Source organism: Colletotrichum godetiae, assembly GCF_030913485.1.
Source record: "Colletotrichum godetiae strain CBS 193.32 chromosome Unknown BDP55scaffold_30, whole genome shotgun sequence".
NCBI classification, from domain to species: domain Eukaryota; kingdom Fungi; phylum Ascomycota; class Sordariomycetes; order Glomerellales; family Glomerellaceae; genus Colletotrichum; species Colletotrichum godetiae.
Genome location: NW_026851278.1, coordinates 30,658 through 50,032, shown reverse-complemented (window position 1 = coordinate 50,032; position 19,375 = coordinate 30,658). Strand labels below are relative to the sequence as shown.

General features: G+C 55.2%; 4 protein-coding genes across 4 annotated transcripts; 3 read left to right on the top strand and 1 right to left on the bottom strand.

Moving 5' to 3' along the window:
- Window positions 1–1,941: 1,941 nt before the first annotated feature.
- Window positions 1,942–11,032, top strand: BDP55DRAFT_748441 (uncharacterized protein; the record flags this gene model as incomplete). Its single annotated transcript, XM_060580589.1, has 2 exons — window positions 1,942–2,388; window positions 2,450–11,032. 2 exons carry the CDS (start codon window positions 1,942–1,944, stop codon window positions 11,030–11,032), a joined length of 9,030 nt encoding a protein of 3,009 aa, XP_060427521.1.
- Window positions 11,033–12,794: 1,762 nt separating this feature from the next.
- Window positions 12,795–14,798, top strand: BDP55DRAFT_695250 (fungal-specific transcription factor domain-containing protein; the record flags this gene model as incomplete). The annotated part of the gene is made up of 6 exons (XM_060577446.1): window positions 12,795–12,799; window positions 13,142–13,319; window positions 13,377–13,457; window positions 13,514–14,115; window positions 14,177–14,359; window positions 14,429–14,798. The coding sequence occupies 6 exons, from the start codon at window positions 12,795–12,797 to the stop codon at window positions 14,796–14,798; spliced, it is 1,419 nt and encodes a 472-aa protein (XP_060427520.1).
- Window positions 14,799–15,756: 958 nt separating this feature from the next.
- On the bottom strand, window positions 15,757–16,922 carry BDP55DRAFT_669478 (ClpP/crotonase-like domain-containing protein). Its single transcript, XM_060575298.1, has 2 exons — window positions 16,480–16,922; window positions 15,757–16,426 (listed from the first exon to the last, which is right to left on the bottom strand). The coding sequence occupies exons 1-2, from the start codon at window positions 16,812–16,814 to the stop codon at window positions 15,832–15,834; spliced, it is 930 nt and encodes a 309-aa protein (XP_060427519.1). The 5' UTR covers window positions 16,815–16,922; the 3' UTR covers window positions 15,757–15,831.
- Window positions 16,923–17,288: 366 nt separating this feature from the next.
- On the top strand, window positions 17,289–18,941 carry BDP55DRAFT_669476 (uncharacterized protein). Its single transcript, XM_060575297.1, has 2 exons — window positions 17,289–17,906; window positions 17,978–18,941. Exons 1-2 carry the CDS (start codon window positions 17,784–17,786, stop codon window positions 18,686–18,688), a joined length of 834 nt encoding a protein of 277 aa, XP_060427518.1. The 5' UTR covers window positions 17,289–17,783; the 3' UTR covers window positions 18,689–18,941.
- Window positions 18,942–19,375: the final 434 nt, after the last annotated feature.

Here is a 19,375-nt window from a genome sequence, read left to right as displayed (position 1 = left end):
TGTGAGACGCTAGAATGCGATAGGTCCAATGAATCCCCATATCTTCCACTTTGTGTCTACCGGCAGCTACCCTGCAGGACTTTGGAAGTGCATCTTACCATAACACATATGAGGGACCTACTGCGCCTGTGGTTGGTCAATGAGTGTGGTGGTGTGCAGGTGATGGACCGTGGAAAGTTGTTGTGTAGATGAATTGGCTTTCGTACTCAATGGGGATTGTTGTCATAAGTGTACCTCTTTTACACTCAGGAGGCCTCAATCTCGTCACAACTTGACGAGAGCTGAAGTCGAATGTTGTTGCGTTACTCTCAAGGTAGCTCACCGAGAGAGAGGGAGACACCTATCATGAGTCGTCGGCTTTCAGTCCGCTCCAGGATGGTCAGTCCGATGCCACGCCAGCTCCCATCTCGATCGCTAAATCACAGGACAACGCAGAGATGGAGCTCGGTTGCGTGCTAGCTAGCCTCGTGGTCTGGGTCGATGGGGGCACGTTGGGCAGAGAAAGTTTCGCTATATATCAAATCAAGGAAAACAAAAACAACACGGAGAAAAACATCCACAGACTCACATGTTTGACACAGGCTAGCCATTGACGCATGACGTCATGCCAATTGGTTCTTTAGTGTTCATTCTGTTGCTTTGCTGCTTTGCTGTTGAAGCCACAATGTGGCTTGAGTCCCTCCATCCCTCGTTGAATTTCACGCTTCAACCACGGAGATCAAGAACCAGATGGACTCCTGTAGCCGGTAGTATCCGACTTCATCCTTCAATTTGACAACTTGTCCTCCCCTTCCGAACCCGGTGCGAGTCCTGAAACTGCCCCAATGCATCACAATACCGGCCATTTCCAGCGAATTCATGCGGCCAAGCGGTTTGCAGCGTTTGCTAGACGCCGGGCTCCACGCCAGTGGTAATCTTGGAGCGACGCTCAGAACTCTCAATGCCCCTTCGCCGCCGGGCGCATGAATGATGCTCGTTTCCAACAGGGAACGCCTGTCCACCAACATCGACTCCATCGCCAACGCACACCACGTCGACCATTGTCGACGACCAAAGCACCAAAGCACCAAAGCCCAAGATGGGTCCTATTTCTCCCTTCTCTCAATCGCGAAGTTGTCGTGGCACAACATCAGACGCAGGAACACGGAGACCCTTGGATGAAGCCCCCCGAAAACTCTCGCCCGAGGCAAGGAGGATGCTGTCGATATTTGACAGCTGTCACCAGGTTGCCCGGCGACAGGGCGAAAGTTGCCCACAGGATGAGTCGTCTAGTTTGTTCTCACTCCGCCCTCGATGGCGGTGCGATTTCGCGATGACCGGTTGCTGGGCGCGGCCCCGTTGAGAAGCCTTGACTCGGCCATGGCACCCTCGCAGCATCAGTTAACATCACCATCTGTACCATAGTATATCGCCGTCATGCGTTGTGAGGCGGACGGGGTCCACCTCGGCGCGCTCAGGGACATCGGATGGGAGTCCGCCGTGATGTCTCACCAATCATGGAGCGGAAGCACGCGGAAGCACAGAGCATTTCCTCTCAATATCGGGGGTTCGGCCGACTGGGGGGGGACAAGGCCTGGCCCTGGACGAAGGCACTTGCATGATCGCTGGTAGGAACATCACACAGAGCCGGGTTTTCCTGCCTTGTCGCTTGGCTGGAGCCGTAATGTCTGCTTGTTGTTCTTTGGTGGTTGAGTCGAAGGGGTGGGTGATATATATCGTAAACTGGCTGGCCACCCCACAAGAGCCGAGGATGTTTCGAACGTTCAGTCAATGTCAGAGTAAAGTCAAATTCACAAAACCTCACGATACTTGCTTTCCCACGCAACAACTCTGGGTCTGCCCAAATCCCACGAAAACACCGATTAATCACAACACCCTACTCATCATCTTGTCATAGAGAGCATCGACTCTCTCTCGAACCCCAATTCGATGACAGCCAAGATGGACGTTGCCACGCTCGTTGCGCAGATGAACGAGGCCCTCGCGTCGATCCACTCGACGATTGAGGGTCTGTCGACATCTGCAGCCGAGAGCGACACCAAGCTCGACGAGCTCGAGCAGAAACGTGACATGACGATCGCAGAGCTGAAAGCGGCCTACGAAAAAGAGCGAGAAGAGCTCGCGGCCGCGCACCAGAAGGAACTGGAAGACATTGCCGAGCAAAGGCGAAAAGAAGATGAAGAGCGTGAAGCCCGTCGCCGGCGGGAAGACGAGGAACTCGCAGCCCGCAAGGCCAAGGAGGACGAAGAGAAGCAAGGCACTTTTGATACCACTACCCGTAATGTCGAAGACGAGATGGACGATCTCATGGACAGCATTGAGGAAGAGACGGCCAAGACGATTTCAGAGGGCGAAGCGAAATTGGCAGAACTCGAGGCCAAGAGGACGGTAAGCATGGCTGATAGACGTCCCGAAACCTGGCAGCATCATCTAACATTATCCGTTCTAGGAACTCAACCGCATGATCGAGGAGCAAATGAAGGCCGCAGTGCCCCCGGTCCCGACGCGGAAACGTGCGAGAACGGGGCGGCGATCCGGCGCCGTTCCATCCGCGGAACCGTCTCCATTACCTCCGCCCGAAACCCCCGCCGAACCGGCTGCAGGGGACAAAAGCGTAGACGAGGAGAAGCCCGCCGAGAACGGTGCCGCGCCCGAAGAGAAGGTCGATGCGCCGGCCGAGGAAGACAAGACCCCCGAAGGTGATAACTCCCAGCCACAACCCGAAGAACCTGTGGCTGAAAAGAGCTTGGAGGAGACCACTAGCACCGAGGAGGCACAGCCTGCCGAGGAGGAGGCGGCACCGGTTCCCGAAGCCGCGGCTGAGGTTGAGGCCGAGAAGGCTCCCGAGGAGGAGCCTGTCGCTGAGGAAGCCGCACCAGAAGAGGCTCCCGAGCCCGCGCCCACGGAAGATGTCACGGAGGAGGCCGTTGAGAGCGCAGCTGTTCCCGAGGACAGCCAAGAAAGTGCCCCGGTTATTGAAGAGGAAGTTTCTGCTGAGGCTCCAGATGAAGCCCAAGATACCGCTGCCGACGACGAGAAGCATGATGCGGTTGAGGTCAGGGGCCTGGCTGTAGAGACTCCGGAGACAGCGCCTGGCGAAGACGCTCCCGCTGCCGAGGAGCATTCTGCCGAGGAGCATTCTACCGAGGAGCCGGCAACAGAAGAGACTGCGGCAGCTGAGGAGACCGCAACGGCAGATCAAGGCGATGATGCCCCGCCACCAGAAGAGCCTGCAGAGCAATTTTCCACCGAAGCTCCCGCTGCTGAAGAAACTTCGGCCACTGAAGAAGTCTCCATTGTCGAGGACGCTCCCGCCGCTGAGGAGGCTGCAGCAAAGGAGCCTGCAATAGAGGAGCCTGCAGTGGACGAGACTCTCGCTGAAGACGCATCTGCGACGGACAAGGAAGCCTCTGCAGAGGCGGACGTGGAGGAGGAAACTGTGGCAGAGGAAGCCCCGGTAGAAGAAGCTCCGGCGGAAGAGGCACCGGCAGAGGAAGCTTTTGCAGAAGATCCTCCGGCAGAAGATCCTCCGGCGGAAGAGGCTGCGAGCACCAAGGAGCTAGCAGCCGAGGAGCCTCTTGCTGATGATCTACCTCGTGATGATGCGGCCGCTCCCGAGGAGGCTCCAGCAGAAGAGCAAACAGCTGCGGCTGAGGAAGCCTCGACTGTCGAGGAAGCAACTATCGAAGAGGATCAACCAGCTGCAGAGGCTTCAGCCGAGGAAGCCCCCAAGGTGGTTACTGTCGCCGAAGATGCACCTGCTGAAGATGCACCCTCTGAAGAGGCAATTGCTGAAGGAGCTGCTCCGGCAGCCGACCACGAGGATTCTGCCCCAGCGGAGGAGGCCAAGACGTCCGAAGAGAGTACTCCTGCTGAAGAACCTGTGGCACCTGAGACCGACGTTCCCAGCCAAGACGATGCACCCGCCGAGACCGTTCAACTCAGTGAGGAAGCGACCGAGAGCCCTGAGGAGGTGAAGAAACCGGCCGAGGCTGTCTCTCATGGGCCAGCACCTGAAGCAGGTGAAGATGCGGCCGAGCCCGAAGAAGTTATTGCAAAGGACGCCACAGATGACGAAGTCGCACCTGAAGCGGCCCCAGAAGTTGCGGAAGATGATACCCTGAAGACAGCAGACGAGGAGGCTGAAGATACTAGTGCCGAAGAAATTTCTGGAGAGAGATCGCTGCCTGAGATCTCGATGAAGGCTATCGAGGATGAGCCCGCCGCGGGGGAGGCTTCAGTTGCAGACAACAGCGACCCTGTCGAAGAGGAGGATGCACCGGTGGCGGACCCGGCGGATGAGGATGTGTCTCCTCATTCAGCAAAGGACAGGGATCTTCCGGAGGTCGAAACCAAGGCTGTTGACGCAGAGCCAATCCAAGAAGAGTCAGCATCTCAGGAGGAGGATGCCCCGGCTCAAGGTGAGAAGGCGGCTTCTGGTGAAGATCCAGCTGCCGATGAGGCTGTCTCATCAGAGGATGCTCAGCCTGTCGAAGCTGCGTCTACATCGGCAGAAGACGCTGCGGCCGAGCCGGTGGAGTCAAGCGAAGAACCCCATGAGGATACCGCTGCTACCGAGGACGCCAAGGATATGGAAACGCCTCTCGAATCAGCAGCAGCAGCAGCAGAAGAAGAAGAAGAAGAAGAAGAGGAAGCTCATGCTCAAGATGAGGTAGCTGCTGCAGACGTTGAAGCACCGGATGCCACTCCTGCTGAGGATGAGACTTCTACCATTGAGAAGTCAGCTCTGGAAGGAGAGGCGCCGCCAGCGGATGATGTTCCTAGCCTCGATGAGATTCCTACCTCAGAGGAGATTGAGTCTGAGCAGGCACAACCTACCGAGGAGACACCTGCCAATGAGGCTTCTTCTGAAGCAGTTCCTATCAAATCAGAGGACCCAGCGGAAGACAAGCCCGAGCCAGATACTGATGCGCCTGCCTCAGAGCAAGCTGCCGACGAGGTGACGGCCGATGCAGCCACTGTCGAGCCGGCTGTTGATGAGCAGGTTGCTGAGGAGAACGTCGCTGAGGCAGCTGCCTCGGATGATGCCGAGGTCGCGAAGGATGTGACTTCCACTGAGGAAGCGGATTCAGATCAAGCCGTGCCCGAAGCAACTACAGCTGATGAACAACCAGCAACTGAGTCCGAAGAGCCTGCAATCCAAGATGCTGCAGCTGATGCTGATGAAGCTGCGGTTGAGGAAGATGCAGAGATCGCCCACACTGCCTCGGAAGGCGAACCTACCAAGGAGACTGTCACAGTCGAAGAGGATGCACCCGCGGAAGAGCCAAGCACCGAAGCACCAGCTATCGGAGAGGTCGAAGCCCAGGTTGCCAGCGAGGAGCAAACCAATGAAGCTGTTCCAACCCCGGACGCCGATACAATGGCAACCAAGGAGATTGATGAGCCTGCAGCATCCCCCACGGAGGAGGCTGTCCAAGCTAAGTCTGACCCTGAAGAGACAGAAGCCGAAGTCAGTGAAGCACCCCCGACAACCCAAGAGGAGGAAGAGCCCGAGCCAACCACTGCCAGCAAAGATCTTGACGATGGAGATTCCGAACACCGGGACGCTCCACATCCGCCAGAAGAACAACTCGCTGGTGTTATCGTTAACACAGCTGAGGACGATTCCACTGCTGGGCCTTCTGACGCCACCGCCGACGCCCCTACCGATTCTGACTTGACGGAGGCTATTGCTGCTGATGAAGTTGAGGCGCAGACTGCTGAGCCTGGGGGTCATGTCCAAGATGAAAAGGTCGAAGTTGCCTCGGCTCCAGCTGAGCATGGCGCAGACGCAGAAGCTCTTGAAGTTTCTGCAGCTCCTGCAGATGAGTCAGTCGCTATCGAGGCAGATGACTCTGTTGTTGGCGATGCCCATGCCGATACCGAAGAACCTCAGCCCTCTACTGTTGATGCTGACAAGGAGGAGGAAGAGCACGCCGACGCTACTCTTTCATCGGCGGAGGAGGAAGCTCCTCGTGCGTATAGCCTCGAACCTGTCGAAGACAAAGCAAATGTAGACGCGGGCGAGGAAACACCCACAGCAGACGTACCGGATCAGCAAGAGACAGTAGAAGAGACTCCCGCCATCTCCGGTGATCTTGGACACGACGAGGGGAACAAGGATATGGAGGACACGCAAGTCGCCGACAGCCAGGCAGTTGTGGCACCAGAGACACTCGCCCACGGAGATGGAGACAAAGTCGACGTTCACGAGCGTAGCGTCTCTCTCGATGAGCCTGAATCACCGCCAGCCGAGGTTCATGATGTCAGTCATTCCGAACACCATCATGTTCACGACGACGAGGACGCGGCAATGAAGGCTTCTCCTGGTCACGAAGTTGACGTGGAAAATGATGCCCCTCAGCACGACTCCGACCATGGTGAATTCGAAGTTGTCGAGGCGCCCCATGATGACGCTGCTTCCGATGAGGTTGATCAATCTCGTGGGCCCGACCTTTCCGTGATCACGGAGCACACCGAGCCTGCTGCATCTGCCGCTGGCGACACCTCTGGTCCAGCTGCCAAGGCCGAGGATGACTTCCATCCTGAGTCTCTCAGCCGGAATGTTTCTGAAGCGCCAGACGCAGCTATCGACAGTTCTTACGTGACCGAGCCCACGGGCATGGCTACGGACGATAGCTACGTGCAAAATCAACAACAAGAGAGCTTCACGCCCAGTCATACCTTTGTTGATGGTCACTTTGGCACCAGACAGGTTCACTTCAATAAAGAGGAAGACGACGATGACTCCTCTCCAGTTCTCAGTGTTAGGGATGAGGACAGCGACGCCGATGAGCCTGCAGAGACCTCTTACAACCCGTTCACCAGGGCCAGAGCCGGCTCTACGGCCCACGCGCAACCGACGTTCCATTCACAGGACATGCCGTACAATCCTTTCGCATTGCAGACGGTGATCGAGGAAGAACCACCCCGGGAGACGATCAACCCGTTCGCGAGAAACCCAAGCAGAGAGCCACAAGAGGACTCGACCAATCCGTTTGCGCGCAACACGCCTAGTGCTGCAGACTTCCTCCGTTCCGCCAGCGCTCTAAGCAACCACCAGCCTTCTTCTCCTGAAGAGACGTTTACTCGGTCTCCGAGTGCTCAAGGATTCCGTCGTGATAGCGTGAGCTCCAACAACCCATTCGCTAGGAGCACGACTCCTGTCGACCGAAGCTTTTCACCGGCCCTTAGTACTCCTGGACGACAACGTGCACCAAGCAACCCGTTCGCTCGGAGCACAACACCGCAGGAGAGCTACCCACTAGCGGAAGAGAGCGATTCCGAAGATGAAGAGGCCATGATGGCGGCAGAGTCCACGTACAAGAACCTGTTCCCTGTCAATCAGTCGCCCGAGGCTGCGAATGATGGCTTCGCGTCTGCCGCTCAGTCCATCGAACGCCGCCAGCCTACGCCTCAGGTCCCTGAGTCGATATACAACAACCCCTTCGCCAGAAGCACTGCATCTGACCAGAGCTTCCTGCCCACCGCAAGTACTTTGGGACAAGCTCAACCAGATGCCTCCTACAACCCATTTGGGGCAAGGAGTAGCACTGTTCGTGGCGATGTCGATGAGTCCATGTTCGACCAAGGTTATCCTTCTGCCGTTGGAGGGCACGAGTTTGCGGGTGAAGGTGTGATGGATCCTTCTCAGCAGTTTGTTCAAGACAACAGCGCATTGTCAGCGAGGCACCTTGCTCCAGTCACTCTGGATAGCATCCAAGAGCGATACAATAGTGAACTGGAGGATATGGATTCCGACTCTGAGGAGCCAGAGAGTCTCACCACCTCTCAGCAGCTGCCGGCTTCGCAACAGCGAGCTCCTCCTCCCCTGCCAAGCATTGCAGAACGGTCCCGTCAAGGATTCGATGACGACTCTTCTGAAGAAGAGGAGGACTGGGACGCTCGTGCTCCTCAGCCCAGCCAGATCAATAGTTTGTTGACGTCTTCACCGTACAGATCGAGCCCCCCTCCCCCTCCCCCTCCGCGTGTTTCTAGTTCCCAGGGCCACTATGCACAAGATGTTGAAGACTCATCCGAGGATGACGGCGACATCTTTCACGCACAATCGCCAGCACAGCCAAACCCTCTCTCATCATCGCAGTACAGGGTAACTCCTCCACCTCCTCCTCCGCCACGCGCGCCAAGTTCACAGGGTCACTATGCTCAGCAGCCACTGGAGGACTCATCGGAAGAGGAGCAAGCCGACTGGGACGACGCCTTCGAGCCCGCGCAGCCTAGTACATTCCCGACCTCGCAGGTTGGATCTACACCCCCGCGTCCACCTCCGATTCCACCACCCCGTGCTCTCAGTTCCCTGTCACAGAGCCACTACAACGTTGAGGACTCGGACGAGGAAGATCAAGGTGTCTTGCCCTCTGCCGCTGCTCAGTCCAATCTTCTTCCTAGTGCGCTGTCACCGTCTGGATATCGGGCGACTCCGCCACCACCACCACCGCCGCGTGCCCCCAGCTCTCAAGGCTTCTATCATCAAGAGCAAGCGGACTCAAGTGAGGACGAACACCCCTTCAGCCACGATATTGCTCGACCTGGTCAGTTCCCCATTTCATCATCATCTCAATTCAGGGCCACACCGCCCCCGCCCCCGCCTCCGCGGGTATCAAGCTCGCAGGGTCAATACCGCCAGGAGATTGAGGATTCCAGTGACGAACAGGAGGAGGACGCCTGGGCCGTTCGGCCCAGCCAGATACAAAATCTATCGACGTCGCAGTCCAGGGCGACCCCGCCGCCGCCTCCGCCTCCGCGCGCCCCTAGCGCACTGGATCGTTACCGTCAAGAACTTGAAGACTCCGACAGCGAGGGGAATGAGGAGGCATGGGAAGCTAATCGATATGGCCAGACAACGAGCATGATGGGAGCAAGCAACCTGATGGGGACCAACCAGATGGGAGTCGACCCGAAAAGATCAGCAAGCCCGCTGGGCGCGAATCCGATGAGAGCCGCCAGCCCACTGCAATCGACGAGCCCGTTGGCGATCAACCCGACGAGGGCACCCAGTCCCTTGGCATCGACAAGTCCAATGAGGTTGGCCAGCCCACTGGCGCAGAGCAACCCGACGGAGTCAGCATTCAGGGAGTCGGTACCGGCAACAAGCAGTCAGGACCTACAAAGTCATCAAAGAGAAGAAGGCGGGGAAGAAAGCGATGATTCATGGGAGAACATTGGTAAGCGCGGCGGTGACGAGATCAGTCCGGTTGACGAGAGGTTCACCACCGCCATGCCTACACCACAACTGCGCGTCGACAGCTACGAGCAGCAGTGGCCGAACGCGAGCAATGACCAGATTTCCACGGCATCCACATATCTTCAGCCAGCTGGACCAGGAGACTTTACGGATTCTGATTCACAAGAGTACGCCACCCCTTTAGCTTCGGCAGGGTTCAGCGCGTCTTCGCAGTATACGCAAGGGGCCATGGGCTCGCCCCGTCACCCAGATTCAATCGGCAACAAGGATATCTATGATCAGACATACAACCGAGGAGGCCCTAACTCTCCCTACGGTCAAACGCACGAGACTTCGCTCGCCGACGAGCTTGCCCAAGACGACGACTCGGATGATGACAGCGAGTATGACCACTCGGAAGCCCCGGCCTTCCTCACCCAGATTGGCAGTGCCCAACAACAACAACAACAACAACAACAGCAGCAGCAGCAGCAGCAGCAGCAGCAATCATCAAACGAACCCGTGCTGACGCAAGTCATTGACTCGTTCGACAGCGATGAAGATGACGGCCCCAAGACCGCGGTCATGCAACCGGATGATCACCCGACGCAGTATGCCTCTTCCCGCTTCGGAGCTTCAACATGGCGGGATGAGCTCCGTTCACCCACCATGTTCGGCGCGACGAGACACAGCCGCTCGGGATCTCTCTTGAGGGAGGAGATGCAGAAATCGCTTCATCAAGAGGCAACTGCCGGCTACTCGTCTCCTCTGCGGACCACTTACGAGCCCGACACTCACGTTGAGGGCTCATACAGAGGAGAGCAGGCTCAGATACATGGCCAGGACGATTACGGACAGCAACCAGCCGAGACTTACACACAAGACCCTTATGCCCAACAGCAGTACGGTCAATCTCGGTTTGGACAAGATCAGTTCGAGGCGCAACCTTACGGCCAAACACATCTCCAGCCACAATATGGACAAGCGACTTCGTGGCAGCCCGAGGTACAGGTTTCCGAGGTACAGGCGGAAGAGGAGCAGGAGCAGACAACTCCGCAGTTGGCACCACAGCAAAGTGAGCAAGCACCGGATATCAGCCCCTTAGCATTGCGTCAGGAGGAGTCACCGGCGACGCCCTCGTCGTCGCAGGGGACACCCTCTCGTGGACTTGCGTTCAGCAGGCACAATCCTGACCGACCGCAGACACCGCCTACTATGCAAGCCGAAGGGGATTTTGATCCCGAGCTCATGGTCCCGCGCGATGTGACCAGCGTTCCCTGGCACGCCCGGGCCGACTCGGTGCCTCACTCGATGCGAAGCCAGAGCACACTCGACTCTGTCGCGTCATCGCCGATCCATTCGGCGTTGCACGCTGACAAGCACGAGCCGGTGATTCGGGACTCGTGGCCGGCTTCCGTCCATCACTTGAACTTGACGAGGCCGCGCAACGACTCTTCGCTCACTGACCGCGAAGAATATGATCCATTCAGAGATGGTGAAGACGCCGCAAAGGCAGCTCGTGGGCCCTCGGGTTCCGTGGGCTCTAGTTCAGATAGCCCTCCGCGGAATGCGGCCACGAACAACTCACCTGGAAGCCTGATCAGCAGGATGCGCGGCATCTTCGAGAACAACCAAGCCAAGCAAGAGCCGGCCAGCCCGGTCCGATCACGACCGGTTTCGGGTGTTTTTCACCCCGTCCGGCGCAGCAAGCCCGGCGGCGGCGGCGACGACGTCGAGGAGCGGGGATACGAGCGCAAAGCAGGGTTTCTCAATGAAGCCGAAGACGAGGTTGACGAGCAGAGCGCACTCCTACGAAGCTCTGCTGGCGGGCTGGAGGCAAATTGACCACGCTCGGGCGGAGCGGGGCTCAGAGTCGTGAGGGTGAAGCGGGACGCCGAGTACGATGCGTTGGAGGAAGATGACGAGTTGATGGACCGACATCGTCCGAAGCGCCGCAAGTATCGGAAAGACCCGAGCGGCTTGCGGGTGCCGGTTCCTTGGAATTCGGAGGAGAAAGAAATCGGCGGTCCCGTGGAACCCTCTGGCGAGAGCGTGTTTCGTCTGGCGTGGTTGTTTGTCGAGGGGTGGAGACAGAAACTCCGGAAGGCCGGGGATATGGTTGAGAAGACGCGGTGGGAGTGGGAGCTTGACGGGACTGCTACTGTCTGTACGCATAGTCGCGCGTCAAGTTTGACGTTTGGTATGATGATATCGGACGCTCGTTTACGCGTGCCGGAGGAGTTGGGAAACAAGAGGAAGAAGCAGAGGAAATCGGTGCATTGGGCGTAGGGCACACGATGGGACATGATATTACGACTCATGGGTTACGGATACGGTTATGGACATGGCTTACGGGTATAGAAGATAATGAAATAATGATTTGACGTTTTGGAACATTTACTGAACCTCTGGAACACAACCGCGACTTTGTCTTTCTTCGTGGCTTGCAACTCAACTTCAACCTGGCATCCCCAGAAAACGCGGCGGCACACAAAGTTTGAGAACGCGTCCAGGATCAACGGCCTAACCGTTCCCGTCAGAGTCTTTTGCCAAGGTCTCAACCGGCAGTTCAAAGTTGTCCTCGGAGCATCTTTCTCCCCGCATTCTACGTGGTGTAATGGACAAGGAGGGAGCGCATCAACACTGTGTGTGAGTGAATACAAAGTGGACAGCTCCGTCAACCCCGATTCTTCTCACATGCCACCTGCAATATTACCTAAGCGACATCCTCGGTCGACTGACTAGCACAAGCATGTTTGTTCACTTACAGATGTTGAGCTCCTGTTGACCTCCCACCCATCAACAAGAGCATCCGTCCAGTCCCCTCTACAGAAGCTTACCTTACTTTGGATAAGTGACTAGTCCCAATGGAAATGGGGGACAACCTGACTTTTATTAATTAGCATGCATGAAGGGCACAGCACCCATCTCACCTGATGATAACGATAGCGTTTCTCACTCTACACCTTGAACTCCAGCGAAAGCCGCAAGCAAGGTACTCGACATGTCTCTGCAGCATAATGACTCTGCTGTCGTGGCCACCACTACGGGTTCCTCCCCTCCCTCTGCCGCAGCGGTCCGAACCTTCAAGCGTGCTGCCGTAGCGTGCAAGGCTTGCAATCTGCGCAAGGTAAGATGCACAGTCACGTTATCTGGCCCTCCCTGCGCCAACTGCTCCGTGGACGGGATTACATGCGAGGTCCTGAGTCGTAAACGACGTCGGTGAGTTTCCTCACTACTGGGTTCCTGCGGTAGTATCCATATCCAGCTGTAGTGAGTTGTCCTGACAAAGGCAGCAACTCGGATCAACTCCCCATGAACCCATCCCCAGGCGGAGGTGGGGGGGAGAACACATTGATCATCATCCCACAAAGAGCACAACCCAGAAGACGGCTCTTGGAACCCCAGACTCCAGGGCTGTCTTCGGGCATGCTAGAGAATGAAGAGGCTGTTGAGTCGCGGGACGACCGCGTCACGTCCGCGCCGCCCGAAGATCACCGGCGCACCCCCCAGGTCAACGGCGGCCCGAGGTCGTCGACGTCCCCACGCGCAGCCGAGACACGATCGGTTGGTGGTGGGCCATACGCGCCAACCACTCGGCCCTACGATGCCGTGCGGGCTCTGCTTCCTACCAAAACTCATCGGCCTCCGGATCCATCCGACGCGACTGAGGATAGCTCCGCGTATGCTGAGACGTTGGAAGGTGGCAAGAATCGCGAGGATGGATGTGTCCCATTCTATCCAGGTAAAACTTCTATCCTGGTCCCATGATGCATGAAGAAGCATGGCTTCAAGATAGCTCTTCACTTACACTCAGGTCTGTCTAGGAGACCAACGTGGTCCTGCGTTCTTGATCGATATCTGTGAACCCAACAGGTCATCGAAAGATAATCACTTCCTAGTCCCGATGCCGTCAATCAAGGCCCTTTCACCGGAGGATGTCAATTATCTCAGGACGAAAGGCGCTTTCACGCTTCCCCCACCTCATGTCCGCGAGGCCATGATACGGTGCTACTTTCACTATGTTCACCCATTTGCGCCAATCCTAGATGCAAGCGAGTTCATCACCGAGTATGAGAAGGGAAGGAAAAGCCTGCTGTTGCTCTGGAGCATGTTCATCGCGGCCGCGAGTGTGAGTGGCCAGATTGTTTTTCATTCCAGTGCTAGACACAACTGACTTTCACCACAGTTTGTTGACGACAGCCTCTTGACGGAAGATTTCTTTCCGTCGCGAAGGGCTCTGAAACGGGCCATGTACCAACGAGCCAAGGTAGGTTTCCCCTCCCAACGGCCCACTGCCAAACACAGGAGCTAAGAACATCGCAGGCTTTATACGACGCAGATTATGAAAAGGATAAGGTGACTCTCATCCAGTCAGTCTTCTTGATGGGCCACTGGTACACCAGCACAGACGACAGGGCCGGACCATGGCACTGGAACGGCATCGCCATCAGTCTCTCCCACACGATCGGTCTTCACCGTCTGCACATGCCCGCGAATCAACAGGCCTCACAAGGGACCAAGCCATTCTGGAGACGTCTCTGGTGGTCTTTCTACTCCCGCGAGGTGTGGCTTTCCCTGGGACTCGGCAGACCGATGCGCATAGCCCTTGATGACTTTGATACGTCAATGCCGGTCGCTAGCGATGCCGATGTCCTGGCGCCTGAGGTCAAGGGCCAACTTGGCCGGAAGTATCTTCCTGAAGAGATGCAGTTTCTCTTTGATACCTGGCTGGCCTTTATTGGGTTGAGTGTCGCCCTTAGTAGTGTTCTTGCGACGAATTATCGGGCCAAGGGTGTCAAGCCGTCAAGGATAGAGATTGAGCAGAGCGAAAATCAAATCCGAGGTTTTCAGTACAGGGTGCCTGAAGCTGGAAGTCACAGTCGAGTCGTCGCGTCACATATCTACCAGTTCAAGCTTTACTTCGAGTAAGTGCTTTGCGCTCCACTCCATGAGATGGAAAGAGGGCAGTCATCTAACACATGTCAGAACATCAATCATCGTGCTTTATCGGCCTTTCATACTTGATACCCCAAGAGAGATCCCGGCAGCAGACCAAGGAAGCTGGAGAGCCTTTGCATGCCAAAAGACGAGGACCGCCGCGTCCAACGCAAGCGCAGCGATGAACTCGATGATGGCAGAAGACCTGATCCGACTATGCCACACAATCACGTACGCACCTTGACCTTTGCAATGATGCCAACCAAATCCGAGTCTCAGGTTTACTAACCATCTTTCCAGAGTCATCGCCCTAGTCCCGCCAATGCAAATCCACCTCTTCGAATCAACCTCATCAAAACAAATGGCACGCCAGATGGGCAGACACAACCTCGCCCTCTGCATGGTCGCCATGGACGAGATGCGCAAGTCCTACATCTCGGCGGACGCGTCATACAAGCTCTTTGAAACGGCCATCAACAAGGTCGACAACGCGCCGCCTCACGAGCAGCATCAACCTTCTCCGGCTGCTGCCGCCTTGACACCGGATACGAGCGCGTTCGCGAGTTGGCCAGATGGGTATGGCCTAGGCACCGCAGGCATCATATCGGATATGTGGAGTCCACTGCCGAATGCATACGCTGATAATGCCTCAATATCGGGAACCCAGTGAGTCTTATCTGTATTTGTGTGAGAGCTCGACACGATCTGATACCTTTGTAGCACCGATTCTTGGCTGGATATCCAGACTATGGACAGGTTATGGACGCTCGACGATTTCAGTCTGCCATAATGCTGCTCAGTCTCTCCAGTAGTATAAGCGAGATTCTTATCATTCCAACGGGAAGCATGAGTCGGAATTGCATCATATCCACGACAAATGACACAGGTAGCACCAACTCAGCCTCTCGGGCCAAGAGCTCTTCGAACACACCGAAACTTAGAAACAGCTTCGTATGCCCTTTTTTTGCCTCTCATCCCGCCGGCCAACGTCACCCAAGGCGTTGGAAATGAGCGACCGGCTTTCGGCCAGATTCGACAACCCCTTAGATCGAAGGACCGATAAGCTCCGGGCTGTGCCACGAAATAGTTGAGGCGCACCGTGTCCGTAGGAAATCCGAGTGCCCGGGCAACGCGTCCGCCCCGAGCGGCGAGCTACGACTAAATGTACCCCACATCTTGCCGAGCCGAGGTACCTCGGCACTTGGGCCCGTTTTGGCGGAAGCACATGCAAGACGTCGGCTCAACAATCTTTAATTGCCCAAGGTATCAAGATGGAATTGAGAGATAGCATATGCCGTGTGCTATCAGTCCTCGACAGTCGGTATTTTCGGTTGCCTGCCTATATGAGTAATTAGAGAATGGAGCGACGGTAGAGCAATGTATGATAGTTGAACATCTGATATCGAACTTGACCCCAGGAATAGAATCCAATGACCAAGGACTCATCGCATGGTACTTTGCTTATCATCCATAATAACTACAATGGACTCGGTAGTATCTGAAACGAGTCGCCTCTACGGACATAGAGACCTGGAGTATTAATGCCCTCGAAGACTCTTCCATGGCGGACAAATTGCCAAACTAGAATATTTGCACAAAACCCAAATGAGTCCTATTATTTGCCAAACTACCTAGAAGCTGCAATCTCTCCAATCCCAATCCGTGAACGTAGATAACTATAGCCACTTTATCGTACGACGCCTTCAAATCTTTGCTTTCAACGTCATTGATTCCCACGAAGGATGGAATGGCGAAGCACTCCTATTAAACCCCCCAGAAAACTCTGCCTTTCTCTTCTCCATAAAACTTGTCAACCCTTCTATGTTGTCCTTGGATCCAAAGGAAGTGATGAACACCTCGAAGTCCAAGTCATGGGTCCCCTCCGGTGTATCAGGACAGTACAACATCATGTCCCTCATCAACTTAGTACTTGTGATGGAGGTATTCTCAGCAATGCCGGTAGCAAGCTCGATGGCACACCTCACAGTTTCCTCGGGAGTAGGTAGCAACTTGGAAAATAGCCCACTGACGATAGGATCGGAAGCCGTATATGTGTTTCCCGTTGTGACAATGTGGTTCGCATTTGAAAGGCCGACAAGCTTTGGGAGGTAAAAGGCACTGACGGACTCCATCGTTAATCCGCGTCGTGCAAACGGTAGATTGATCTTGGCATCTTTCCAAGCGACTCGGATTACGGCAGACAAAATGGAGGTAGCTCCGAAACCTGCCGCGCCTCCATTGACGGCGACGATGGTTGGCTTTGAGCACCTCGAAATCGCCAGAGCTGCACGCCCACCCCTGCAGTGTACTTGTTAGTTGGTATCTTGACTCGAGGGTTGTTGGGAACTCACGTGTCTTTCCACTGGTTCATCGCATCCGGATTTTGTTTGATCTTCATCAAGCCCTCTGGGCCCTCTGAAAGGTCCATTCCTGCACAAAAAGACTTGCCAGCGCCGGTCAACACGACAGCCCTGACGCGGTCGTCATTGTCGATGACATTGAATACAGAGATCAACGCTTCGAGAATATTTCCGTTGACCGCATTGTGTCTTTGTGGACGGTTGAGAGTCACGACGATGACCTTGGTGACGGCTGGAGCATCGCAGGGTACATGGCTGATGATGATGTCTTTGTAGTTCAGTAACGAGTACAACTCAGGGATCTGAGGAAGGAGTGTATGAGACATGATTTGATGATCTTCGGATGAATTGGAAATAGAATAATTCAAAGCTGCTACACGTAGGCTTGGTGTCGTACCTGATAATGTATTCGTGACTTTGTATCCAGGATCCGAGCAATCCGGCCCAAAGGTTTGTGTCCAAGACAGCAACGTTGCCATTGATCTAAATACTGTTTACATTCAGGTTATTAGATCTATCTGATGATATTCTATGGTACTTTTAGGCCTCGGTACTTGAGGTAATGAGGCTGTTATTATTTCTCAAGCAAGATGCCGCCTGTTGCTCCAGAGCTGGGGTAGTCCGCAAGCTTGTGACTCTCCTGAAATTGTCCTCGCTCGAAGCAAGTCAAGGGCTGTAATCTGCTGTTCTGTCGAGGGATGCTCTCTCGTTCACCACCATACCAATCATTTGGCTGCGCCATGTTGAAGTCAAGAGACGGGCTACTCCGTCGGACGCCAGCCACTCCGGCGTCCAAAGGCCCACATCCAGCCGAGGGTCGCTGTTCTCTCTCACCTCAAACGGGACATCCTTCCGTCAAAATCACTTTGTTGCAGACGCCAAGAATCTTCGATTTGCAATGCGGATCCGACGTCTGTCTTGAGTGGAATTCCGTTGCTGCCACCGTTGCTGCCATGTCACTTTAATGGGAAGCGTTGGCCACACCAAAGATTGCACCGTTCGGATTGTCAAGATGAATGGATGCCGGACGGTGCTCCCAACAACTGGCTCATGGTGTACTCAACAAACGTGGGTCACTCGGACGCCTTTGAGAACAGCGAAGCGATGGAGATGCTCAAGATGGAGCTTCACAGCGAGATTATTTAACGGAGTCTAGAATAGCTCTGGAAGCGCCGACGGACAGACTTTCTACAGATCAAAATCAACAACACCTCAAAGCCACTAAAATAACGCAATCAACTAAAAGAAGAGTCTCTAGGAGTGCCTGAAATTTTAGTCGTGGGCAATCGTAAACTATGGCGGCTCTTTGGAATCATCTGATCTCTTACGGACAGATAGCGTTCTCGCTCCTAAGCTTTAGGTCGGTCCTGGTAGGACTTGCCCTCGCCAATATCAAGAATTGGCACTTCGTCTGGACTGTAAGTGCAAATGAAAGCTAGCACTATCTGGACTTTCACCAAATTTCCTCCAACTAACTCTCATCTCGCAGATCCGATTCCTACGCGCCTTTATTAGACGTCTAACAGACTCTGCGCCGCCGAAGCACCTAAGCCCACGATGCCTCTTCCTCCCAGCCATATCCGCGACGCGTTCGCCGCTCCTAGAGTGTGATTACAATATGCACAAGTCCAACTCAACTTACTTCACGGACCTCGATATGTCCCGCGGCAACATCAGCCTGGTGCTCTTCCGGGAACCCTTCAACCCGTTCCCGGGACCCAAACACTTCATCATGATCCTCGGCGGCGCGCAGTGCGTCTGGCGCAAGGAGATTGCGCCCTACGAAAAGTACGAGCTATGGACGCGGGTGCTGTCGTGGGATGAGAAGTGGATTTATCTCGTGACGCACTTTGTCAAGGCGGATGTATTTGTGCCGGAAGAGTACGCAATGCAGCCCGGCACGGGATCACGGAAGAGCAAGAGACGAGGAATAGAGGAAAAAGATCCGCAGAAGGCGGTGTTCGCATCGTCAATTGCTCGATACGTCTTCAAAAATGGGAGACGGACGGTGCCTCCGGAGCAGGCCTTGTCCAAATGCGGGATATTACCGGAAGACGATGCCGAGTCGGCCGAAGTGGAACGGCTGAGAGCGAAATGGCTGCCCGTTGCCCAGCTCAAATCCGGTTGGGATTCCGTGCATGGTCTCTTCGAGCCTGGTGAGCTCGCTCTCGGAAGATACACTGACCTCTGGTGGCGATGAGGCAGATCTTCTCAGCTTCGCAGTCAGATTAATAGTTTTAAACTTCAGGAAAGCCTTAGTTTCAATATGGGCGGGAGAAAGACTCCCTGTAAAAGGTCACTGTAGCGGTGTAATTGCGAACTCTCCCGGAGACATCCATAGTTTGGGTTGTGGCTAATTGTCGATCGAGGAGTTTAATTCATGCAGAGTTTGCTTGGATGAACGAATGACTAAACAGCTCATGCATAATCCCTCAACGCAGCTGAAAAGCATCAGCTCAAGGGATACAAATCACATTTTGAGACGTACGAACTTGCAATACCAAAACTCCAATTGGCCCAAAAGATGATCCAACGAGTTCTCATGCACATGAGACACCCAAAACTTCTCTACCAGGCCCGCAGGAGTTGGGAGCTTGGGTCCAAAGGCCGGCGGTGAATTTGTGCTTACATCCCACTTCCTGGCTGCATGGAACTAGCTTCGTGTACGTGTCAGTACGCCGGATCCTTTCCTGATCTGCGCCGCTGCAGTCCCAAACTCTCGTGTTCCAAGTTCGTACACTGACACGCCAAGAAGGCGTTTCCCTGCGTCATTGTGTCTCTGTTCCCCGCAAACAAGCAAGCGAGAACGAACTCACGAGAGGGGATTCACGGTTGCGCGGGGTGATGTTGGCGGATTGTGGCATTTACGATGAGCCGCTTGTTGACG